At 50.1% G+C, this 26,338-nt stretch overlaps 1 protein-coding gene across 4 annotated transcripts in view; it reads left to right on the forward strand.

The window, feature by feature from the left end:
* Positions 1 to 26,338, forward strand: part of CAPZB (capping actin protein of muscle Z-line subunit beta) — a 631,298-nt gene that overhangs the window by 477,725 nt on the left and 127,235 nt on the right. For all 4 annotated transcript variants that reach the window (XM_069610389.1, XM_069610387.1, XM_069610388.1 and 1 more), the window contains exon 7: positions 13,668 to 13,733. In XM_069610389.1, the coding sequence (XP_069466490.1) occupies positions 13,668 to 13,733 (66 nt within the window). The remainder of the gene's footprint in view (positions 1 to 13,667; positions 13,734 to 26,338) is intronic.

Genomic DNA, 26,338 nt, shown 5'->3' on the forward strand with positions numbered 1-26,338 from the left:
GTATCACCTACACTAACTACGCCGATGATACTCAGATCCTTATGCCGTTGTCGGGGGATTATGACAAGGATTTGGCCTTCGTTAATAGTTTACCTCATTATCCAGGCATGGATGGCCTCACATGGTCTATGCCTGAATGATGACAAGACGGAACTTCTCATTCTAGGCTCCACACACTACCTCAACAAACTGGGCCACAAATACTCATCATTCATAATTGACGATAACAAAATCATGGTAGCTAAGGAGGTTAAAACCCTCGGATTCCATCTAGATTCCACCCTTACCTTCAACAAACAAGTGAATGCAATGGCCTCCGCCACTTCCTACACTTGCAAACTCATCAGGGCAGCCAAACCCTTTCTCTCCCCCACCAACTGCACCACCTTGGCAAGGGCGCTGATCCTGTCCAAGTTGGACTATTGCAATGCCTTATATGTAGGCTGCAACAAATATAGCTCTAACAAAATCCAAATCCTCCAAAATAATGCCCTCAGAGTGTCCCTTAGTATCCCAAAGAAAGCCCATATTTCAGATTCCAGAAGATCTGTTAATTGGCTATCCACCAAGGACAAATAAATCGGTGTCTGATTCATAAATGCCTCCACCAAGCAGCCCCCCAATACCTCATCGCCAGATTTACTAGACCTACCCTCTCCCGCCCCTCGAACGGCCAATTCCAACCTCCTTCTGGTGCCCAGGTTCAAACGTACTACATCTGGAGGTAACAGCTTTCCAGTAAAAGCAGCGCAATTCTGCAACTCCCTCCCTCCTACTTGCAGGGAGGACCTACCCTACCACCAGTTCAGAGCCAGGACCGTCCACTGGCTCAAATCTCTCGACTCATAACAACTCTTAGAGACCCAGATTCGCCACTACCATGTGGCTCCTCATTGAATGTAAATGTTTCTGATGTTTGTTAATCTGCTTAGAATCACATGCTGTGCATAGGTCCGACATCCAGTGGTCACTGCGGAGTATTGCATTTTGTTTTTCGTAGTCGAAAAGGGACGTCAAGGCGTGTCTGAAATACTATCCCTATAGTGACGTGCGTTGTACCCACAATCCCTCACGCGTCGAGGTCCCTCAGATTGTTTTTTTCCGCCCAGCTACTGGTCGCCTTTACGCAGAGCTCCTCGAGAGACATTGCAGATTCCATCTCCTCGACCTTTAGTCGTTTTTCCTGTTTAATATATAACATATCGATCCCTCCCTCGACGCAGTTGTGAAGCTGTCTCCGCCGAGCAAGATCTTCGACGGAGGGGACGAGCGGAGGAGATCCTTCGGCGTTGCCGAACACGTGGCCTGGCCTTGCAGGCCAAACACAGTAGGGAGAGTGGGGTCGTGGGACATCTCTGGTTCTTTTCTGAGAATGCCTTTCCTTTTCCCCTTCCTTTCCCTTGGGGTCGTTATCACGATTTATTGCCTCGGCTATGGAGAGGACACCCTTTAGGTTTTGCCCACATTGCAAGGGCAAGTTTACTTGGAAGGACAAGCATTCACGGTGTAACCGCTGCTTGCCCCTCGATCACAAAGAGGAGGGTTGCACGGCTTGTCTGCTTCTGAAGCCAAAGACTCTAAAAGACCGTAGGGTCAAGAGGTGGGCGGCCTACGCTAATTCGAAGGCCGATTCTTCACCCGCCGCTGCTTCCACCGACCGTGACGAGGAACGTGATAATACGACTTCCGCTACGGAAGACGTACACCCCTCTAAAGAGCGCTCGCGCTCTTCGTCGTCTGTCCCCGGCCCCGACGGGCTCGGCTCACGCCCTGCTTATGGGGATGAACACCCCGGCGACACTGACGCACACAATACCACACATAAGCACACAACCTATAGCTCTTCTTCGTCAAAGACGAAGAAAGCATCAGCGCCCAAGGAGACGCAGGTTCCACCGGCGGCCTCCTCGGACCGTTCAGGTTCGAAGCCCCTCTCGCAGCCGCGACCAGCGACTGGGCTTTCGGCAAATAAGGGCGCCACCCCCAAACCATCAGACGGCGCGCACCAGCAGAGAGCGCACGACGCCGTAGAACGATCGACACCCGTAACATCGAAACCACAGCCCTCCGCTGACAAATGAGTCGCAGAGAGCTTGTCGAGGATCGTTGTAGCCGACGCCCAGACGCGTACGCCGAAAGACACGTTGAGCGCTACGCAGAGGTCGAAAGACACGCCGAAAAAGCCCGAAGAAAGACAGGGACTACCCCCTTCAGTCGTGGGGACCCCCAGCACAGTTGAAGGCTTTTCGGAAGGCGACGGGACACTTTCCTCGACGTTATGGGAGAGGTCGAGCCGTTTTCAGCTAGATGACACTAATTTTCCCCCGCTAGACCGCTCAGGGGTACCCCATGAAACCATGGAAAGGCTCCATCTCTGCATGGAGAGAATGGAGAGGTTTATGAAGACCCAGAACCCTCCCACTCCCAAGAGAACAAGAGAAGGGCCTCAGGAGGACCCCAGGGCCAAATATCCGAGACTAGTCAATCCCCAGCAGGACGCAGCCTCAGACTTCCATAATGTGTATGACCTCACTGGTGAGGAACAATACTTAGAGGAGGAGGATGAATTTGTGGAAGATGAAGAGGGACAGAACCAGGAGGAAGGTCTGGAAGACAGCCCAGACATGGTAGGAGAAGGATATCCAGAAGAAGGACCTTCTCATCCCTGGCAATCCCCATCAGTATATTCAGACACTGATGTCCTGAACCTAAATCCTCCTGACAATTAACCTGTTAGAAACACGTCTCCCATTGACGATCAGCCCACATTCAATGCCCTGTTGCGCAGAGCAGCAGCACATTTCGAACTGGACACTGGGGAGATCTCTCCTGAAATACACTTTGTGGAAAGAGTAATTAAGGAGAAACCCCCAGTCAGCCAGACCATTCCCCTCCTCGCTTCAGTGAAGAGAAGAATCATCCCTTCGCTATCCACACCCGCACTAATCAGAGGAGTTAATCCAAGAATTGAAAAACTTTTCACTCCTTCACCCTCAGACCAGCTGTACATCAGGGGACATTCCATTCCGGATTCCCTTGTAGTAACTAATACAAGGAAGAGGGCAGGGGTGCCGCTGTCCACCAGCGAGGCACCACCTGACAAGGAGGGCAAGAGGTTATATGCCCTTGCAAAGAGAGTCACATCCTCGGCTGCCTTTTCGGCAAGAATTGCGAACAACAATTCTTCGCTAGCTAGCTACGCGGACGCGCAGTGGGCCAAACTGTGCAAAAAGACGCCGAAAAAGCGCCGGAACCACTACGTACACGCCTGCTATCAACTATTGGCGAAGGAACCCAGGTCAACCAGAGTATTGTAAAAAACTCTCTGGATGCTGCTGAGACAGCGGGACGTTCCCTGGTTCAGGGAATACTCCTAAAACGCCATGTATGGCTGCGCAACTCGGGGTTCAAACCGGAGAACAGGCGTCTATAATAAATAAACCTGTTGAAGACTCAAACCTCTTCGGGAAAGCGGTGGATGAGGCTCTGGAGATGGCTAAAAAAGAGTTAGATACTATCAAACCTCTTGACCAGATCTCTAAGCCCACTACCAGACGCGGCTATGGCAACAAACGCTTTTTTCGTGGCCAACGCCAACAGCAGAATCGGCAGCAACAGTACCCTGCCACCAGTTACCAGACCAATAGTGGGCAGTACAGCCAAAGAGGCCAGTGCCGGGGCAAAGGGAGAGGTCGGGGGTCCACCCCCAGAGGCTCCCAAGCCCCCAACAACACCAAGTGACGCCAAGATTCGCGTCCCCTCCCATGCAACACCGGTCGGGGGCCGGATAACATCCTTTCTTCCAGCATGGGAGGGAATAACGTCAGACCGCTGGGTACTTTCCACCGTAGCCCACGGATACTGCATCGAATTCAACAGTTCCCCAACATATAGACCCCCGAGGGGACGACGCATGACATCGGAACACCTTGCCATCCTTCACCAAGAAGTACAACAACTGCTGGAAAAAGGAGCCATAGAGGTCGTGCCTCTATCTCAGGTAACGGAAGGTATTTATTCAGTGTACTTCCTTGTACCCAAAAAGGATCTAACCATGCGCCCTGTATTAGATCTGCGCCCAGCGAACAAGTTATCAAACCCCAGAGGTTTCGTATGGTGACCTTACATGAAGTGATCCCACTGCTATCACAGGGAGATTACATGACAACATTGGACATGAAAGATGCATACTTTCATATTTTAATGTTGCCAGCGCACAGAAGATACCTCAGGTTCATGATAGAGGGCAAACACTACCAGTTCAGAGTGCTACCCTTCGGCATAGCATCAGCACCAAGGGTATTCACGAAGGTACTGGCAGTGGCAGCGGCCCACCTGCGCAGGTTGTCCATCCCAGTTTACCCTTACCTCCACTACTGGCTCATAACCGGGGATTCTTACGAAACATGCTTCTCCAATACCCAAAAGACCGTAGACCTTTTGTTCCAGTTGGGCTTCTCCATCAACGAAAAGAAGTCCAGCCTAGACCCCAGCCAAGTCAAACAATTCCTAGGGGCTCTAATTCAAACACAGGACGGCCTCGTCTTCCCCTCCAACGAGAGGGTCCAAAACATGCTGTTTCAGATCCCTCAATATGTGACCGGTCGAGAGGTGACGGTACGCAAAGCAATGCGCTTGCTAGGCATGATGGCGTCGTGTATTTATTTGGAACCTCACGCGCGCCTGCGCATGCGCCCTATGCAAGAGTGGCTCAACAGCCAGTGGTGTCAGGCCAGCGGACTATGGGACGATCTAGTGGTGGTCTCGCAGGCCTTGGTTCTCTCGCTACGGTGGTGGACAAAGGAAAACCTGGAAAGAGGGAAACCCTTTGCCACACCCGCGGCGGAAGCCACTCTGACCACAGACGCATCCCTCACAGGATGGGGGGCTCACCTATCCCATCAGACTGCTCACGGAGTGTGGACTCCGAACGTAGCATCCAAACACATAAATCTACTGGAGCTACTAGCTGTGTTCAAGGCGCTAAAAGCCTTCCAGGAAGACCTACAAGGCAAGACTGTGTTGGTCCTTACAGACAGCACCACAGCCATGTACTAAATCAACAAGCAGGGGGGCACCCACTCTCCAGGACTGTCCAAACTGGCCCAAAATATATGGAAGTGGGCTCTCAAACAAAACATGTTCCTACTGTCACAACATGTACCAGGGGAACTCAATCTGCTGGCAGACAAACTCAGCAGAGATTTCCCCCTGCCCGAAGAGTACGAATGGCGACTGCACGAAGACATCGTCTTCGACGTCTTCACACAATGGGGATTCCCAGAAATAGACTTATTCGCAACCCTGGAGAACTCACAATGCCTACGTTACGCCTCCAGGTACCCCCAGAACCAATCCAAGGGGAACGGTCTGTCGATGCAATGGTCAGGGAAATTTGTTTACGCTTTTCCCCCCCCGACTCCCCTTCTCAACAAGGTGGTGCACAAGATGCACCAGGAACAAGTGACCATGATACTGGTGGCCCCAATGTGGGCCCGACAGCCATGGTTCGCTCACTTGATGGAGATGTCTCTATCTCCCCCAGTGAAACTCCCCTGCCCGTACAACATGCTGTCACAAGACCAGGGCAGGACTCTGCACCCATGCCCCCAGAACATGAATTTAGCAGCTTGGCTCCTGAGATCATAGAATTCGGACATCTACGGCTCCCGCAGAGATGCATGGACATCCTCAGGGAAGCCAGAAAACCTAACACTCGCCACTGCTATTCTAGCAAGTGGAAGAGATTTGTCATCTGGTGCAGAGGAAAAAGCATCAACCCGATTGACTGCTCTCCCACACATATTGTTCTATACCTGACCCACTTATTGGATTCAGGTCTAGTGTTCAATTCCATTAAAGTCCACCTAGCGGCACTTTCTGCATTCACCACTTCCCAACTCAAGGTGTCGTGGTGGAAGATCCCTGTTATAAAGGCCTTCATGGAGGGAGTAAAGAGAATACACCCCCGATAGCTGACCCAGCTCCCGGATGGGACCTTAACGTGGTACTTACCAGACTCATGGGCTCACCTTTCGAACCCATGCACAAAGCATCTCTTAAAGACCTCACTCTTAAGACTGCTTTTTTAATAGCTATCACCTCCATCAGGAGAGTAAGTGAACTACAGGCTCTTTCTGTTCTAGACCCCTTCGTTACAGTTCACTGAGATAAGGTGGTTCTACGAACGCACCCAAGGTTTGCTCCGAAATTCATCTCAAAATTCCACGTAAACCAGTCTATAGAACTGCCAACGTTCTTTCAAAATCCTTCCAACTTGGGAGAAAAAACTCTGCACACACTAGATGTGCGCAGAGCGGTCATGTTCTACATGGAAAGAACCAGACCACTGAGGAAGACTAATCAGTTCTTCGTCTCGGTGGCAGCAGGAAGAGAAGGGGATGCAGTTTCAAAGTCCACTATTTCTAGATGGATTGTTCAATGCATCACTCTCTGCTATACTCTTGCTAAGAGAGAACTGCCCTGTAAGCCAAGAGCACACTCTACTCGAGGCACGGGGGCGTCCATAGCATTCATTGCAAATGTTCCCCTTGAGTCCATCTGCAAAGCGGCTACCTGGAGTTCTGTTCACACCTTTACAAAACACTAATGTCTAGATGCACACTCTAAATCTGACTCCAGGTGGGACAGGCAGTATTAAGACATCTTTTCTCTACTGTTCCTTCTCATAACCCATCGCCAACTCCGAGTACTGCTCGCTAGTCTATGCACAGCATGTGATTCTAAGCAGGTTAACAAACATCAGAAGACAATGCATTACTTACCATAAAAGCATTTCTGATGGTTGTATCTGCTTAGATTCACATGCGCCCACCCTTCCTCCCCGCTCGGATGGAAGGAACATAGACTTCCTTTTATATCTCTCTTTTCTGTACTCACTCACGTCTAGAAGGCTCCCTCAGGGCAGAAAAATACAAACAGACGGACCTCGACGCGTGAGGGATTGTAGCTGGACCTCACCACACTGTATGTAACAAAGCTTTGCAACCCTCTTGCTGCCTTTTTGCCTGGCTACCCACGGGTTAGTGCGCATTACAAATAAATAAAATACAAAAATACAAATACATTCTAAAGGCACCTGATGAGTGTGAAATTAGCATGCTAGTCATGTTGTACCTCTCGGCTGCTTTTGATACAGTAGATTTTGAGATACTTAACTCAAGACTCTTATACGGGCCAGGTTTCTAATACTTCACTGCAATGGTTTACCTCTTTTCTAAATGATTGCTTCCAGCAGGTTAAACTGCGGACCTTTTATCTGAGACTTTTTGGCAGTTAAATATGGCGTCCCCCAGGGTTCTTTATCGTCTCCATTGCTTTTCAACATTTATATTTGTCCTTTGTTAGACATTTTTGCTGAATTTGCATTATTCTATCATTCTTATGCCAACGACACGCAGATCTACGTTCAGCTGAATAAACCCATGAAAGCCACTCATAGTGATTGCATGTGCCAGTAACTTCACAAGCCAATAAGCTCCAGCTCAACCCAAACAAAACCGAGATAATTTTGTTTGGTCCCAAGGAAAAACTGACAACTACTTTACTGGCAACAACTATCACATTTGCCCTTTCCAGAGTTATTTGAGGCCTCTACATCATTTTCTTCAAAAGTAAAAAACCTTGGTTGTATCTGACAGGCAAACTTAAACTGCAACTTGCTGATCAATGATGCAATGAAATCTGTATATTACCAACTTAGATTGGTAAAACCGCTACTACCATTGATATCACCTAAAGATCGTCCATTGGTGGTCAGCGGCTTGGTTAATTCGATGCTCGACTTTTATAATGCCCTGCTAATAGGAGTGCCAAAGAAGCAAATCTAGCGTTTGCAGGTTGTACAGAATTCAGCCGTCGGGTTGAATTATTTTCACTGCCACGCTGTTCACACATTTCGCAACCCTGGAGGGAACTCCACTGGTTGCCTGTACAACAGAGGGTGCTGTTTAAGAACCTCTGTTTGGTTTTTAGGTGTATTCAAGGGACTGCCCCAAGATACCTGGTATCAAACATCTCGGCTCATCACCCAGAACGCTCCTGCACTCATCACAACAGTTTTTGGTGATTCCCCATTCGAACTCTGCCACATGAGGCAACTGTTCTCTTATGCAGGGCCAAGAGTGTGGAATGCTCTACCCCATGAACCTCGTAATACTAAGTCACTGTTGGAATTTATAAAAAACAGAACACTCATCTTTTCACCTAAATATAGTAGACCATGTTGGCTTTCTGTTTTTGTGCTGCTTGAACACCTGCGCCCAGATGCATTCTTTTTTGCCCGGTTCCCTTGTGGCTATGCGCTCTATACATTTTCAAATACCAATACAATACATTTAACCTTTTAACTGCCATGGGTCAACCTCACTCCCCCCTCCCCCCTGTGCCAAGGCCTTTTTTGGTGATTTTGGTATTTCGCCATTCAATGCCTTCTAAGGTTTTCTGTTTCATTAACCCCTCAAGTGCCAAGGACGATGTAACGCGTCCACAACGGGCCTCTGCTCGCCAGAGGCCTGTGGCTGCTGGAGGAGAAAGATCTCCATATCAACATCCTGGAGCTACGGACAGTGTTCTGGGCCCTCGAGTCATTCCTTCTGTCTCTGAAGGGCAAGGTGGGGAGGATCTTCAGACAACACCACCACAATGTTCTACATCAGGAAACAGGGGGGTGGAAAGGCACTCTTTCCCCAGGACTCCAAGGAAGCGCAGGATTTGTGGTGCTGGACTGTCGGAAAAGAGATGTACCTCGTCCCTCTTCACCTAGCGGGAGTTAAGAACACCATTGCAGACTCCCTCAGCAAGTTGCGCTCCTGCCATGAGTGGGAAGTTTGTCAGGACTATGTGGACCGCATGTTCGCCAAGTGGGGCAGGCCCCAGATCGATCTGTTTGCGACAGAGATGAACTCCAAATGCCAGAAGTTTGCCAGCAGATTCCACCAAAGAAGGAGCCTGGAGGGGTGTGGGGGGTTGAAGGGGGAGGACGCATTCTTTGCGTGGGAAGGCATGTTTATGTACGCATTTCCTCTGTTGCCTCTCCTGCTACGAGTCAGCAACACACTCGGACAGTGCCAGTTCAGGATGATACTCCTCACCCTAGCGTGGCCGAGGCAGATTTGGTTTCCAGACCTGTTGGGCAATGTTTGTATGCAGTAGCCTCCTGGGAACACTACAAACTCGGACTAAAGGTATAGGAAACCCAACCTTTGGTATAAGCTTGTACTACACAGTTTTGGTAGCATTTTGAGCGGCCAGGCTTATCTGAAGAGGGGTCAGTGTGCGCTGTAGTGGAGGTACACAGATTTAAAGTTACAAGTTTTCAAATAAACTCTTACACTTAAGATTTCTTGAATAAACAATTATTAATTTCAGTCTGTTAGAATAAGCAATCTTCAGAAGGGAGCAATATAATAACACTCAAATACACTTCATGAAATACACTCTTAATATCTCTAAATCAGTAGATACCTTTTTGGGATGGCCCACAGACACTACCTACACCCTCAGGTGACTTCAATTGCTAGGGTGCTGGGGACATAAATATATCACTGTTGCATTTAGAATCATATAAGTCAAAGGAAAGGGTTATTTGGAACCTACAAGAGGCCACAAATCTTCTCAAGCAGGCAACTACTTTTGGATCCCCCCCTAGGAAGAGTCATTCAGTACAATAGGTTAAGCCAAATTCAATGGGCAAAAGTCTTATATAGGATGCAGCACTTCTGGTAGGTAAGTAGAAAACGTTTTTGCGCAATGTCTTGGGAGTCTTTGAAGAAAAGAACCAAATGTAGGGCCACAAGCTGATTAGACTTGTGAGTAGTAGAAGATGCAAGCAGCTCTACAGTAACCGGTAAGTTCTCTGACTTTTTAACAGTACCTTTGTATTGAAGAAAAAGTGCAGCAGATGAATTCTGTTCCTGGGCCTCAGTCGTGGGGGTAAGAGGGAGGACTCTGGGGACTTCTGCAGTGCAATGGGACGGTCACAGCTCGGAACCGGCAATCTTTAATTCAGTGGCTGTGCAGTGTTTCACCTCCTCGCGTCTACCACAAATAGCAACACAGCGGTTCCTGGCTGTCGAGATGGACTTTCCTTGCTTCTGGGGGCTCAGGCTCGGTCAGTCCTGCTTCCTGAGTGTCTGGAGGGTCTTCCTGGAGCTCTACTCCAGCTTAAAAGTAACGCGCACAATCTGGTATTCCTCTCCCTGGCTATACGGTTTCCAGCAGCAGCTCTGTGGCAATTCAACCAGCTCTGAGATAGATGTCCAGGTGGCTTACTTTAAAGTTGATTGGTCCCACCAACTCAATGGGAGAAGTCGTCCTTGCAGGGGCTTCTCTGGTGATATGAATTTGGAGTTTAGCACAGCAGCAGGGCTTCACCGGGCAAACCAAAGGTCCAGGAGTTGCAGCAGGCGTCCTCTTAAAGTTCTTCAGTTCCTTCGACTGTCTTCCAAGCCAAAAGCCTCACCTTTCATTCAGTTCTCTCCCATTCATTCCAACCTAGCAGTCAGTCACCCAGCAGGGTGGCTGTCATTGCCGGACAGTAAGCCGGCCAATCACCACCGAGTGCATTTGGGTCTCCTGTGAGACAAAGCACAGGGAGTTTTGGGCTTCTCCCTCACTTCCTGCCTACCCCAGACAGCCTGGAGCCAGAGGTCGGCTTCACTTGTGAATCCCGCCAAAGGCAAAGCGAACAATAGGACCAAACCTGGTTTGGCGCGCAGAGTAAATCTCAAGGAGGACCTTTGCACCAAAAAAAAGGTGAAGAAAAAAGACTGGGGCCATTTTGACAAAAATGGCACCCTTGTGTGCTTTACTGCAGCTGCGAACGCAGCCTGTGGTTAATGCACTCCACGGTAGTTAAAACGAAACCACTGCCACCAGCCATTCAGTGAGGAAAGGGTAACATAAAAAATGTTACATGAGAAGCTAGACAAAGGGGATATTGGGTTACCCCTCCAGCACCCTGTTGTAAGATAGTGTGTGCTGGGTCTAGAAAGCTACAAATGTAAGTGAAGTCCATTTCACTTTACTGCTCTTGGAAACAGTAGTTTAACCAAGAGAAGGTATTCAAGCCTTTGGCAATCTAAAATACTTCCCTGTGCCACTGCACTGAAGGTGCTGTGTGACACAATGTAAAAGATGATGCGTATGGAGTTTTTCAAACACCCCAACCAAAATAAACGGTGTTCAAAAATCACATAAAAATACATGAGAGAGAGAGAGAGGGGTAAAAAGGGGTCTTACTCTCTCCAGGTTGAAAAAAATCAAGTCCTCAAAACCAGCAAAGTTGCTGGGGGGGTCTCGAAGGTAGTGGAAATTAGCACATTTCTGAGAATTCTCCCTAACAAGATCTCCTCGGCCTGCAAGCATTTCCTCCGGTCAAGCTGCCAATGGTTCCGGATCTTCTCACCAGGGAAGGAGGCGCAATCCTGCATCACAACCCAGGATCACTGAACTTGAGGGCTTAGCTCCTGGAGACCTAGATTTTGGAGGAAATGAGTTGCCGGCTCACTGCAGGGAGATCCTCGCCAAGGCCAGGGCGTCGTCTTCTTTGAAGTGCTACGCTCACAAGTGGAAGTGTTTCGCTACATGGTGCTGGTCTCAGAAGATGACCCCTCTGAGGGTCGCGGCTCTGCAGATTCTTCCATACTTGCTATCCTTGCCCAAGGCTGGACTGGCGCACGCCTCTATCAAGATGCATCTGGTGGCTATCTCCTGCTACACCAGGTCGCCAGGAAGGTCTTCACTTTGGTATTATTGACTCGTCTAGGAGTTCCTCAAAGGACTTTTCTGATTGTTCCCGCCGGTGAAGGCTCCTGCCCAGCACGGAAACTAAATGTGGTTCTGACCAGGCTCATGGGAGGTGGGGGGGGGCCTTCGAGCATTTGCATCATGCCCCTCTCGTTCAAAACTGCTTTCCTTGTGGCCATCGCCTCTGCCAGGAGGGTGGGTGAGATGCAGGCTGTATCCTGCAAACAGCCATACCTGACTTTCCACAAATCGATGGTGGTGCTGGGGACGCACCCCTCTTTCATGCCGAAGGTTGTCGTAATTTCACCTCAACCAGCCATTGGTGTGAACAGTTTTTTTTCCCCTGAAACCTTCGTCCCCAGCTGAAAGGGCCTTTCACTCGCATGCCGTTGCTCGTGCCCTGAAGTTCTATGTGACACACAAAGATTTTTTTGCAAGCCTTCACAGCTGTTTGTGAACTTTGGTCCTGTGAACCATTGGAAGGCTTACATCTCAAGGTGGCTTTCCGCCTACATCATGCATTGTCATCGGTTGGCAAACCAACCTCTGCCAGGCTGTCAGAGAGCCCACTCCACTAGAGCAGTTGCTGCGACAAGTGTTTCCAGCTGGTGTGCCCCTGCTGGATATCTGCAGGGCTGCTTTGTGGAGCTCCATTCACACCTTCATGAGCTTCTACTGCGTCGAGAGGGATTCCAGGGAGGAGTCCAGAGTTTGCCAAGCAGTGCTACATAACCTGTTTGAGGTGTGTTTTTTCCAGATTTAATGTAAGAGTTGATTGCTTCTATTGAGTCTTGCCACCTCTCGTGGATGTGTAATGTTGGACTGCTGTGCATTCATTATTAATGAGCATGTGAATCCATGCCAGACCCCATGCTGGAGAAGGAACAAGTTACTTACCTGTAACTATTGTTCTACATCATGGGTCTGGCATGGATTCACATGCGAACCCACCCGTCGTCCTCTATGCTGCTCTTCTTGGTCATACTGCCACTTTTCGTGCTTACCAAATCTGGAGATGGCTGTCATTGGATGGGGGCAGTATGACCCAGAGGACAGTGATTGGTTTAGAGGAGAAATACAGTTTGCAAGAGAAAGTGAGTTTTTTCTTTTACCTCGGATCCCCAGCCTGACGGGGAATATTCATTATTCATGAGCATGTGAATCCATGCCAGACCTGTGCTGGAGAACAATGGTAACGTGTTCCTTAGCCCTAAAGTGTATTGACCACTACGCTACCATGGCTGCACGCACTGCTTGGATGTCCAATAGTGTTGGCTGTTCTAGTAGTTTTCCACACTTTGACAGTATTTTACGGTGCTGTTTTTGTAACATTTTAAGTAAGTTCAGCGCAGACGACTCTAGCGCGTGTCTTTTCAAGCAGGTAGCATTACATTGTCTCAGACCAATGATGTTTGAGAATTTCATCCGATTCTGGGATAATTAAAGCAAACCAGCAGCAACGAGACATGGTAGACTGAGACTAAAACAACAATGCATCTGTGACACTAAATTAGTTGCTTGATGGATTGAATGCAAGTTACCCATGAGCTTCACTGTAGTAATTGCAGGTATGTATACCAAAACGTATTGGGGCCCCATATTTCAATCTACATACCATAAATGTGTCATCCGTTTAGTGATATTACAGAATGTGGTTTAAAGTGCATTTTATTTAGCATGAAAAGGTTTACTTAACGGTCCTGAAAGTTAGTCCTTGGAAAACTGCAAGGCAAAGTATTAGTATTCAGCCTTGGATTGCAGTATTTTTTGCAGAAAGTGTGGTTTTGGCCTGCTACGAGATTGTAGGCTTTTATGTACACCCTTATGTATCAGCCTGTCATGAGATTTCCACTCAACACTGGCACTGGTCTGATAATGGTTTGTCTTTTTTTCTTCAGATGGAGAAGGATGAGACTGTAAGTGATTCTTCCCCGCACATTGCCAACGTTGGACGATTGGTGGAGGTAAGAAATGGCAGAAGCCTTTTGTGCTGTATACTTCTAGTTTGTGTGGCTTGTAATTATCAGTTGATGGGGTTTTCTAATTTCTCCAGCATGGGGTCTGGCATGGATTCACATGCTCATGAATATTCCCCGTCGTCAGGCTGGGAATCCTCGGTAAAGAAAAAACCAGTATCAGTTTCGTTTCTGATCTGTCTTTCGTAGTAATAACCAATCACTGGTCTCTGCGTCATACTGACCACAGCCAATGACTGCCCTCTACCTAAGCACCGCCTCTGGCAGCCATCTCCAGATTTATACCGCACGTTCATATGTTGGGATCCTCGTGCTATTGCTCTCGAGCGTTAGTGCTATTTTTTCACGTTTTTTCTCAAAAACTTCGTTTTTTTCAGTCAAAAGAGCCTCAAGCTCCACCGACTCTCCATCCGATCAACGGGGACCCGTGTCTGATTAGTCTGCGCCCCTCAAGGGTGAAGAATTCGTCGAGCTACGCTTTTGGAGGACTCCAGAAGATTCTCAGGCCCGGACATGGCCCAGGAGAAGGGAAGCTCGACGCCCGGAAAGCTGTTCAGGGTCTGCCCTGGATGCCAGCTGCAGAAAGTTTTTAAGGAGGACGAACACTCCTTTTGTCTCTACTGCTTACATGAGGACAAGACGCACGTGGAGAAGGACTGTGCATTTTGCGGCAATATGTCGGAGCGGACCATGAAGGACCGCCATCAACGTCTCGCCAACTGGCTGGAAGTGAAGAGCCCGTCGGGCGAGAAGAAGAGGAAGAAATCCGAGCGGTCTTCTAAGACCTTTGAGGACGCCCCGGCGACGGGGGTCCAACACAAGGCCAAGCACCGCGAGTCCGCTGGCACCGGGAGCGCCGAACGGTCGGGCTCTACGGGCGCCAGGCAGGGCGCGCCCTCCCTGGCACCTTCAGCCACGGGCCAACGCTCTGGGTCGGGTAAGAGGAAGGGGGAGCACCCGGCGAAGCTCCTGGAGAGGCCCCGGTCGAGCTCGAAGGCCCCATCGGAGGGGGAGCGAGGCAGTGTCCCCCCCCCTCAAGGATAAGGCGGTGAGCGCACCTAAGGTGGTGAAGGCCTTAATCCATCCGGCCAAGCCCTCTATCGAAGCTGTCACGGCGGCCCTGGCTCAGCCTGTGGAGGCTACACCAGTGGTGGCGACCTCGGGGCTCAGAGTCTCCCTGCCACCTCGGAGGGAGTCCTCTTTTGTACCCATCGATAGGACCCCCGTGAAATCCCCGGCGGGGAAGAAAAAGGGGGGGCAGGGCGTCGTCGTAGATTCGGCTTCAACCTCGGAGGAAGAGCTGATCGAGGTCTTAAGCCAGGGCCTTGGCGTGGAAGAAGACCGGCCCGTCGGGATGGATCCCGACGCAGGTGACGACGACATCGTCGAGGGTGCCGACGGGGCCCCTGATCGCCCGTCGGATTCCCCTCTGCCAGCGCCGCAAGACAACTCGGCGGCCATTTTGTTGGCTATACAGTCCTTATGCTCAGAGATAAGGACGAGACTACCGTTGCCGACGGAGGAACCTCTCCCGTCGGGGGATCCTGAACCGGGACCTTCTGGCGCTCCCCCGCACAAGAAAAGGATTCACCCTCCACCTCCTTTTCAGCCGTCGCGCCCCGTCCAGCCCTCCTCCCCGTCCACCCGAGGGGATGATACGGGGACTGACACGGCAGCGACGGCCACGGACGACGAGGTATACGACAAGGATCTACCGTCGTCACCTCCCACCAGGTCTTCTCCGCCCGACGAGATTGGATCGTTCCACTCCATGATCGCCAGGGCATCCGAGCTTTTCCAACTTTGCCCTGAGGAGAAGAAAAAGGAAGGATTCCTTTATCAACGGCGCGAGGCCAAGAGGAAGACGGTCCTCGTGGTGCCTCTACTGGACGACATTTGGGATGAGGGCCTCGCCCTCCTCAAGAACCCTTCCACGATGCCAGCTAGAAGAGACCGGTACGAGAAGAAGTACCGGGTCCCGGACGCGTCCCCCCTGTGCCTCCGGGCGCAGCCTACCCCGGACTCCGTCGTCTCCGCGGCGGCCAGGAAGAAAGCAGGGGGGGGGGTGCGGCCTCCACATCGACTTCCCCACCGGACGGCGAGGGAAAGAAATTGGACGCTATGGGACGCAGGATCATCTCGTCTGCAGCGACGACGATTAAAGCGGCCAACGCCTTGGCTATCGTGGCCCGCTACGACAGGGAGCTATGGTACAAACTGGCTCCCCTGCTGGACTTCCTACCGGACGACAAGAGAGCGGATGCCCTGGAGATCCTACAGGAAGGTGAGGTGGCGTCGGACCACGCCATCACTATTGCGACGGACATCGCCGACACTGGGTTTCGCCAGTTGGGCAACGGCGTGTGCCTTAGGCGGCGTGGATGTCTCAAGGCTACGGACTTCCGTCAAGACGTACAGACCAGAGTCCTGGACATGCCGTTCGATGGGAACAACCTGTTTGGGAAAATGGACGATTCCCTTCAGGCCATTAAAGCGGACACTGAGACGGCCCGAGCCCTTGGGGTTCTGCAGCAACGACGGACGCCCTTTCGGAGCAGCGGAGGCAAGGGCGCCTCCAAAGGTTCCAGCGGCGGTTTCTCCACCTACCGTCAAGCGGCCCGCTCGTCGTCTCAGGAGGCCTACAGAGGACGAGGCAAGTCTGGCGGACCCCGCCGTCGTCGCCAAGGAGGTCAAGGCGGCAAAGCCTCGTCGAAACAGGATTGAACCGGCTGTGGGGTCGGGCCCCCACCGAAGCACCCCGGTGGGAGGCCGGCTGGCGAGCTTCGTCAGCGTGTGGGAGTCCATCTCCACCGACCGTTGGGTGCTGGACGCCTTAGCCCGGGGCCACGCGCTCGAGTTTCAAAGAAGGTGCCCGCGCGTCCCCCCTGGGGCCAGGAAAGAGCTTCACGTCCCTCAGCTTCTCCTGGAGGTAAGGGCGATGCTCAGGAAGGGCGCCATCGAACTCGTCCCAAAGAGGCTTCGGGGCTCCGGAGTTTACTCGAGATAATTCCTCGTGAAGAAGAAGACGGGAGGATGGCGCCCCATCCTAGACCTGCGACGTCTGAACAAGTTCATCAAGGCGCAGAAGTTCCGGATGGTCACCCTCCAGCACGTCCTGGGTCAGCTGGAGGAGGGAGACTTCCTGTCGTCGTTGGATTTGGAGGATGCCTACTTCCATATTCCCATCCTAAAGGGGCACCGAAAATTCCTCAGGTTTGTGGTCCAAGGGCGTCACTACCAGTTCAAAGCCCTCCCCTTCGGACTACGGTCGGCACCCAGGGTATTCACCAAGTGCCTTGCACCGGTGGCGGCGCAGCTGCGCCGCGAGGGGATCCACGTCTACCCCTACCTGGACGACTGGCTCATCCGAGCCAAGACGAGGGAGCTCGCCGTGGAGCACACGGCAAGGACCGTCCAACTTCTCACGGACCTGGGATTCTCCGTGAACTACGCCAAGTCCCACCTGGTACCCGCGCAAAACGCACTGTTTCTGGGAGCGAAGCTGGACACAGTGTCCCTTCTGGCCTCCCCGTCGGAGGAAAGGACCAGGTCCATCCTGGGCAAGGTACAGCGGATGTTGGTTTCCGACGCGGCCAAGGTGAGGTCCATCAAGTCCCTCCTCGGAATGATGTCTTCTTGCATCTACCTCATTCCCATGTGCAGGCTCCGGATGCGCCCGTTGCAGGAGTTCCTGGACGCGCGCTGGATCCAAACGATGGGCGGCTTCGAGGAGAGGATCACACTCGCCGAGTTTCCGCCGAGCGGTCCGGTGGTGGGGCACCCGCGCGCATCTGACGGCGGGCATGGACTTCCAGACCACCAGGAGACAGTGACCACGGATGCCTCCCTGGAAGGGTGGGGAGCGCACACCGAAAATCTGCACGCGAGAGGCCTTTGGCTCCCGACGGAGAAGTCCCTCCATATCAACGTCCTGGAGTTCCGTGCAGTGTTCTGGGCCCTCAGGTCCTCCCTTCCGTCCCTCAAGAGCAAGGTGGTGAGGATCTTCACCGACAACACCACCACCATGTTTTACATCAGGAAACAGGGCGGAACCAGGTCCCCAGCACTGTCCAAGGAGGCGCAGGACCTGTGGCATTGGGCCGTCGCCCAAAGGATGTTTCTGGTGCCGTTTCATCTGGCAGGGATAAAAAACACCATCGCCGACTCACTCAGCAGGGAGCTGCGCTCGTGCCACGAGTGGGAACTACGGCAGGATCTAGTGGATCGCCTCTTCCGACGGTGGGGCACACCCCAGATCGACCTGTTCGCGACGGCGACGAACTGCAAGTGCCGGAGGTTCGCCTGCAGGTTTCCCCAGGCGAGGAGCATGGGCGATGCTTTCTCGTTCCCCTGGGAGGGCCTGTTCCTCTACGCGTTCCCTCCTTTGCCACTGCTAATCCGGCTCGTCAACCAACTCAAGAGGTCACGGTGCAGGATGATCCTCGTCGCACCTGCGTGGCCGAGGCAGATATGGTTCCCGGACCTTCTGGACTTGTCAGCGTCCCCGCCAATCAAGCTGCCGGTGGGCGCGGATCTACTCTCCAGGGAAGGAGGCGCCATCCTCCACCACGACCCGAAATCGCTGAACTTGCAGGCCTGGCTCCTGCAGCGCTAGAGTTTGGGGGATACGACATACCGGCCGACTGCAGAGAGGTTCTTGCAAAGGCCAGGGCGTCCTCGACTCTTAAATGCTACGGACACAAATGGAAGAGGTTCTCTGTCTGGTGCCACGCACAGAGGATTAACCCTCTACGGATTACGGCTCCCCAGGTACTGCCGTACCTGCTGACGCTGGCCAAAGCTGGTCTGGCACACGCGTCCATCAAGATTCATCTTGCTGCGATCTCCCGATACACCAGAACCACGGGGCGGACGTCCTTGTGGTCTCATCGTCTGGTGAAAGAGTTCATGAAGGGACTGTTCAGATCGTTCCCGCCAGTGAAGGCACCGGCCCCGGCGTGGGAGCTCAACGTGGTGCTGACCAAGCTCATGGGACCTCTGTTCGAGCCTCTGCACTCGACCCCGTTGAAGTTTCTGTCGTGGAAAACCGCGTTTCTTGTGGCCATCACCTCTGCACGACGGGTGGGAGAGATCCAGGCCCTTTCCTGCAAGGCCCCGTACTTGACTTTTCACGACACGAGGGTAGTGCTCAGGACGCACCCCTCCTTCATGCCCAAGGTACCGTCGGACTTCCATCTCAACGAACCCTTGGTGTTGCCTGTGTTCTTCCCGTCGCCTTCGTCGCCGGCTGAGAGGACTTTGCACTCGCTGGATGTGGCTAGAGCGCTGAAGTTCTACGTGGACCGCACGAAGTGTTTTCGGAAGACGTCGCAACTCTTTGTGAACTTTGGACCTGTCAATCAGGGGAAGGCTCTCTCGAAAGCTTCCATTTCCAGATGGCTCTCCGGCTGTATCATGTACTGTCATCGGTTGGCAAACCGACCGCTGCCTGGCCGTCCGAGAGCCCATTCCACCAGAGCGATCGCAGCTACCACGGCGTTCCTTTCTGGTGTGCCCCTGCTGGACATATGTAGGGCTGCTACGTGGAGGTCGACGCACACCTTCACGAAATTCTACTGCGTCGATCGGGATTCCAGGGAGGAGTCCAGGGTCGGCCAAGCAGTGCTGCGCAACCTGTTCGCCTGAGGTGAGCCTGGTGAGGAGGTAAGATGCTTAATGTTGAGTTTGATGTACTGCTTAATGTTGAGCCTTTGCCACCTCCCGTGGTTGTGCATGTGTGTACTGCTATGTATTCTTTATTCATGAGCATGTGAATCCATGCCAGACCCCATGCTGGAGAAGGAACAAGTTACTTACCTGTAACTGTTGTTCTCCAGCATGGGTCTGGCATGGATTCACATGCGAACCCACCCGCCTACCCCTCTGCGGCTCTTCACTTGGTCATACTGCCACTTCACGTGCTTCCAAATCTGAAGATAGCTGCCAGAGGCGGTGCTTAGGTAGAGGGCAGTCATTGGCTGTGATCAGTATGACGCAGAGACCAGTGATTGGTTATTACTACGAAAGACAGATCAGAAGCGAAACTGATACTGGTTTTTTCTTTACCGAGGATTCCCAGCCTGACGACGGGGAATATTCATGAGCATGTGAATCCATGCCAGACCCATGCTGGAGAACAACAGTTACAGGTAAGTAACTTGTTCCTTATTCCTGTGCAGTGGAGAGTAGGTTCCAGTACCTTCAGGAGCTGTACATTTTCATGTTCTCAATGGGTACATTAACCCTTAACTGCTGATTCTCCTCTGCCTGCACTTGTGTTGCCTCACGGCACCAATAAGCACTATAAAAATAAATAAGTCCATTTTGGGCAGAGGTTTGGGTCATGTTTGCTGGCGCCCTCATGCCTTCCAGAATGATTTATAGCAAGTAGATTGTGTTTCTTTCCAAATCCAGCTCCCTTTAGATTTGATTGTCTAGCTTTTGAACGTGTTTTGTCCAAACAGTGCAGACATGCCTTGAACATCTAGGTGCTAATACAGTAAAATCATTGTGAGCACAAAATGTAACATGCTTGTTAGGATTTTAAATACAAGTAACATTTTCTTGGATCCAATGTTTTACTCTCACATTGGCCCTCCTGATTGCTACCTTTTCCTCTAACTTTCAGTGTTATGCGGAAGACGCATCTCTTTCAGGCTAACCTGGGCCACCTCCTTGCTCATTCCCGACTGTCTCTCTATTCAGACATGGTGCACCACTAACAAGCTCTGCCTTAATGCCAGTAAGGCTAAGAACCGTCTCATTAGGACCCCTGCTCCCACGCTTTTTCTCTTATTTTGACCACCCTCCTTGGGCCGTCTGCCCTCACCCTCTTGTGAGGCAAAAATCCTGGTTATCTTTGACTCGACGGTCCTCTTCTCTCCACACATCTCCGACCTTGCCAAGAAGGCCTGTTTCCAGCTGTTCCTCCACCTGAAGTATTCTCCCTTTTCTCACCTTCCCCTACTAGAAGCTAATTTTCTCCAGAGCACTGGTTCTCTCTGGGCTGGACTACTGCATCAGCCTCTTTCTCAATCTTCCGATCTCTTTGCCCTCTTGAACTCCTCCAGAACAGGACCGCAAAACGTATCCTTGGCCTCAAGCCCAGGGACCACATCTCTGGCCCTGAAATACCTCCACTTGGCTCCTGGTGGCTTCAAGGATCACGTTTAAGACCACTTGCATCGTCCACAAGGCTTTCTGGGGCTGTGGCACTCACCAGCTTCAACTCTCCATTCATAAGTACCTTCGCTCGTCTACTTCCTACTCTATGCGGGTGAGTTGCTTCTCCAAGCAGAGAATTGGGGGAGGGGAGTATATCTCTCTGCAGGTGCCTCCCTCTGGAATGACCTCCCTGCCTCTCTCCCCCTTGAGCCAGATCACCTTACGTTCCAGAAGCTCCTCAAGACATCCTCCCTTTTCTTCTCCTCTTTCTTGCTCCCTTTCCCCTGCTAACCTTCCCTTGCTCCTGCTCCATCTGCTGACTGGCTGTTCAGTGTCCTGAGTTTTACAGGAGACCATGCCCCGCCCCCCCGACCAGTCCCCCTGCACTTGCCGCCTGGACCACTTGCACTGCCGCCTGGCTAACCTTGCACTGCTGTGCTGGGATTTTCCTCCTGTAGTCCCAGTCTTCCTTGCACTTAACTCAGGGCCCTGCTGCTCTGGGTGCACTTCTCCCTGTTCCCACCCCCCCTGCACTTCTCCCTGTTCCCACCCCCCCTGCACTTTGTGTTGCGAACATGCACAAGCTCAGTGACACGAGTCCTAGTAAGACCGTTGTCTTGTCCTCCCTTTGTTCCCCTTCCCTTGCGTTGTTGCGCCTTGAAACACTTGTGTATAGGCCCATAATAAATTAACCCATCAATCATTTGTATGTTTCTCAATTTTAAAGACTGAAGATCTAAAACCCGAGGTCTACTTGTGCTTGAATTTCTGAACTGCTGAAAAAATAATTTGCTGTATCCTGCATTGAATGAAAAGCACATCTGTTATCCCGCCCAATTCCGAGCGCGATTAGATTAAAGGATGATGGTGTTCAATAGCTTGATCACTCTTCCCTTTTTCATGCCATTTAAATAATTGGTTTGTTTATCTTGCCTTTCATTTTACTGCAGAGTTGCTATTTTGAGAAATCTACTCGTGTAACCAGTACCATTCTTGCAATGTATTAACTCGTCCATAATTTTGCCTATATAAAATGTTACTCCATTTGCTCTCCATTGTAAGTCTGAGAAAAGGCTAACATTTCCATGTTTTGCTTTTTCTGATCTACCCCTGCTTTATATTGCAGTAAATTGTTCACTGCCTTAAAGTATATCATACCTCCTACTAGTAATAGCACAATACTTGCAATCATCGGTGATCATTGCGAAGAGTAGGTGGCAATTAGCCATTTAAAAAAAAAAATCTTTATTGGGTATTTATAATGCACCTGTACACAAGGTGTTTCGAAGCGCAACCAGAGAGGGTGGGACGGGGGACAAAAGGATCTTACTGGGCATTGTGAAATACGGTTCGTGCAAATGCAGTTAAGAGAAGTGCAGGGGCGAGAGAAGGGGGTTGGGGTGCTGGACTGGACTTAGGAAGAGTGTCAGGGGAGGCCCGGTGGACAGGGCCAAGAGAGAACTCAGTGCAAGGGAAGGACGATCCCGAACTGAGTGCGAGGTAAGGCGTTGGTAGGGCTAAAAGGGTGCAGTCCCAGCCAGGCTAGTGAAGGGTGGGGAGGAGTGGCCCAAAGGGCAAGTGCCGGTTGAGGGTGGGAGGTTCAGGGAAGACCAAGTGCAGGGGTAGACTGGATAAGGGAGGGACCTGGTGCCTTGTAAGACTCTGAAGGAACCAGGCAGACAGTTAAGAATCAGACATACATTAGCAGGGGAGAGGGAAGGAAGAAGAGAAAAGGAAGGTCTTATGAAGCTTCCAGAACTTAAGGAGATCTGGCTCAAGTCTGAGCTGGACAGGAAGGCAATTCCATAGGAAGGCACCTGCGGAGGAGAGAGCCTTGATTTTGATTTACCCAGTTTTCTACACTCCTAGATAGTTTATCCCACATCGTGCCATTACAACGTAAATGATGCAATTCTCACTCTATCTGTTCTAAAAGATATGATGGAGGCTCTTGTAGCACTTGATGAATTGAATTTAATAAAATATGCACTAAAATGTTTCCCAGCATTTAAACAAATGTATTGGTGTAACTGAGGTTGCTGATTTTGAAAAGTTGATACTTTCCTTTCTTATTCTATTTCTGCATACTAGAAGATCAAATAGGAAAGCAAGTGATAATTAAAAGTATTCTTTCTTTGCAATATAAAAAAGCTGAGCCAAGAAGACAGTTTTGTTTTTGCTTTCCAAGGCAGAATTCAGTGTAGTCCATTTGATTGCTAAAAACGGTTCCATGTTAATTCGCCCCAAAAACATTTCTTCATGGTAATGTACTTCGAAGAGATTACTTCGAAATGTTACTCTTTTATTTAATCCCGCTTACCCATTCACTACAACCCCCGCCCTCCCTCTTTTTACCCCTTAACCCACAACTTCATATATATAATTTTAAGTAATCACTTTGAAGTAATTTCTTTCGTTGAAGCAATGGTAGACCGCTAAAAAGATTGGTTGTTTAGCACTAGCAACTGACCGAAAATAGTACAGATTTGTAGTTGAGCTAATCAAAATGTGTTGGAAAAAGGAGTTCCCTGACGTTGGCCATATAAAAAGACTTTAAAGTGCACAACAGGTATTCACATTCATACTTGGTGCAGCGAACAGTGTAGCCCTGTAAGTATTTCTGAGGCACTATTGGCCACAAATACATCTTAATTTGCTGTTACAAATCCTTCAGTTTCCTTCTAACAATGGACTAAAAACCAAGCCAATACCAGACAGCTGGTACCTTGAAAGCATCCCTGCCCAACACCATCCCTGCAAAATTCTCTCATGGATGAAGTCCCAGGTTGCACTGTACATACACACATTTCAAAGTCAAACTATTAGTTCACTGCCTCTGCATGCTGTTCAATCCATGAGCCATGAATTAAGGTGAAGGGCAGGCCTAAAGAGTAAGGCACAAATCAAATCGCAAGTGAGGAGGGAATGACCTTGACAGTTGCTGGCAAGGTGGTGTAGTAGGACAAGGGCAAAAACCCCACATACACAAGGAGAAGCTGTCCTGAAACAGAAGGAAGAATCTTTGGCTGAAAGCTTCTGTGGAGATATCTGAATAAGAGGAGATGCTGCTAGAAAGTTTGCCACTTTTCTCACAGGGATCCTAGAAACAACTGCTGAGTTGATTATTGCCGTTTGGTGCGACTGATTCAAGCTAGCTGGTGAATATCCTCAAGTCGAGAGACTACTCCTACTCCTCAGGGTGTTGCAGCATGGAATGGAGTATTTAGTGGCACAAAATTGCATTTTTGTGGCATTTATGCAGCACCTTTTTAATTCCCGATGATATGAGCTAGGGTGCGAAAGGATGTGTATGAGAAAGAAGCAGGGTTCTGACGAGCAAGAGTCTGAGATACAGCATGCACAAAAAACTATCTGTGAACATTATTTTTAACAGGTCTGCATAAGGGTGCTAGCACACTTACCTTAAAGACTTCTGTATGGTCTGAAATGTTAAGTATAATTCCATGTATAGAAAGGAAGCACTTCCTGACTTTAACTTAACATTGGTATTATCCACATCCTGTTTCTTTAATGTTGGTTTTATTTTCATGGTCATAGTATGTTATTTAGGTTTTGGTTCATTTGTGTCTGAGAGCTGAGCAAGAACTATCGATACAGCTAGTGGTAGGTGACAAACATGCATGAGTACACATCCTCCTTAGTGATCTCAATATTTGCCCCTTTTATGTTTTTGGTATTGAAATTTCCTGAAAAGTAAAGATGTATGTGCCTTAGTGCAGCTGGTTGCTCTGCTATCAATCTAATCGGAAGATTCTTGCATGTCCCAGGCTTGATGGAACAGTGTGTTTTGCTCCCCCTTTTTTGTTTGAAGTGTGTGTGTGCCAGTTTCATCCCATTAATTTCAATGGTTATCACTAGTAATGGTGCAAAATGTATTCTTGTCCTTTAGTCATGGCATGACATTCACTAGGTCTTTTGAGGTTGCACTTGGTTTAACAGCCAGAACCTGTTGACGTTGCCAATATTTGTTTGCACTGATGTGCATTATTGGTTTACATCTACAGATGCAATGTCTGCGTGCACGTCTCTTCAACATGGAGTCACAAAGTATGAACATATGCTATCCCTCATAAACCGAAATAAAGCATTGGTAGTGACACCACAAACTTCCCTCACAAACACAATCTGTACAGAGCGCATTAGCAGTGTTAATGTCCGTTACGCAAACCCATTCAGTAGATGAAGCATGGCTCGTGCAACCTAGCACACATGCTCGAAGCTGTAAGGTCTGGGAATTGACAGTGCTCCCTTCCCTTCTGCAAAGAAAGTACTGGCAGAAAATTCAGGCATACCAATACAGCATAGACTGAACAGGATGAAACAGAACATATGGTGACAGAAAAGGGGTTAATCTTAACGTCTGTCTGCCATCTCATTTTTCCAGATTAACCTGAACATCTGCTGCACCATCGCTCTGGTCCCATCGCCTTATTAAAGAATTCCTGAGTTACCTTTTCTGGGCCTTCCCGCTTGTGCGGACACTGGCCGCGGTGTGGGAATTGAATGTTCTTTTCAAACTCATTGGGTCCTCCCTTTGAGCCCTTGCACAAGGCAGACATAAAGTTCCTCTCATAAGACTGCTTTCTTGGTCACCATCACCTCTGCCAGGAGAGTTGGCGAGATCCAGGCTTTTTATCATGCAAACTCCCCTACCTGGTGTTCTAGAAGTTAAAGGTTGGTTTATAGATGAATCCTACCTTCATGCCCAAGGTGCCTTTTTCTTTCCATCGTAATGAACTCTTAGTCATGCATGTTTTCTTTGCCTCGCCCTGCTTTCTGGTGGAACACTAGCTGCATTATCTGGACGTCATGAGGGCTTCAGAGTATAATTTTGCCCATACCAGACAACTGCAAGTCATCTGAGATTTCCGTGACATTCGGTCCCAGAGCTGTGGGTAAAGGGCTGCCCATGTACACCATCTCCCGCTGGATGTCAGCCTGTATTTCCTACTGTCAACCCATCGCTACCAGGCCACTTCCTATTTGGCCTAAGGCACGCTGAACGAGGGCCATCTGTTCTGTGCTTGGATATATGCAGAGCGGCCTCTTGGTCTGTCCACATATTCACGGGATTCTACTGCGTCGGCTAGGATTTCAAGGAGCAGTCCAGGGTTGGCCAAGCGATTATTTGCAATCTGTTTGTGTGAGGTGAGTCTTTTTCCATAGAGGTGAGAGGGTTGGTGCCGGTTTTTGGAATTGTATGTGTAGGTGTATACTACTTCATTATCTATTCAAATAGCATGTGAATCTATGAAGGGTCCAATGCTCGACGTACTTGTAACTCCTGTTCTCCAGCATTGGATCTTTCGTAGATTCACATGACTATTCCCAGTCGGGCTGGGAATCCTCGGCAACACAGAGCAGTTTAAACTTAAACTGAAACCTTTCAGTCACTTTTTTGCTCTAGT

Source organism: Ambystoma mexicanum, chromosome 8 (assembly GCF_040938575.1).
Source record: "Ambystoma mexicanum isolate Mex_15411 chromosome 8, UKY_AmexF1_1, whole genome shotgun sequence".
NCBI classification, from domain to species: domain Eukaryota; kingdom Metazoa; phylum Chordata; class Amphibia; order Caudata; family Ambystomatidae; genus Ambystoma; species Ambystoma mexicanum.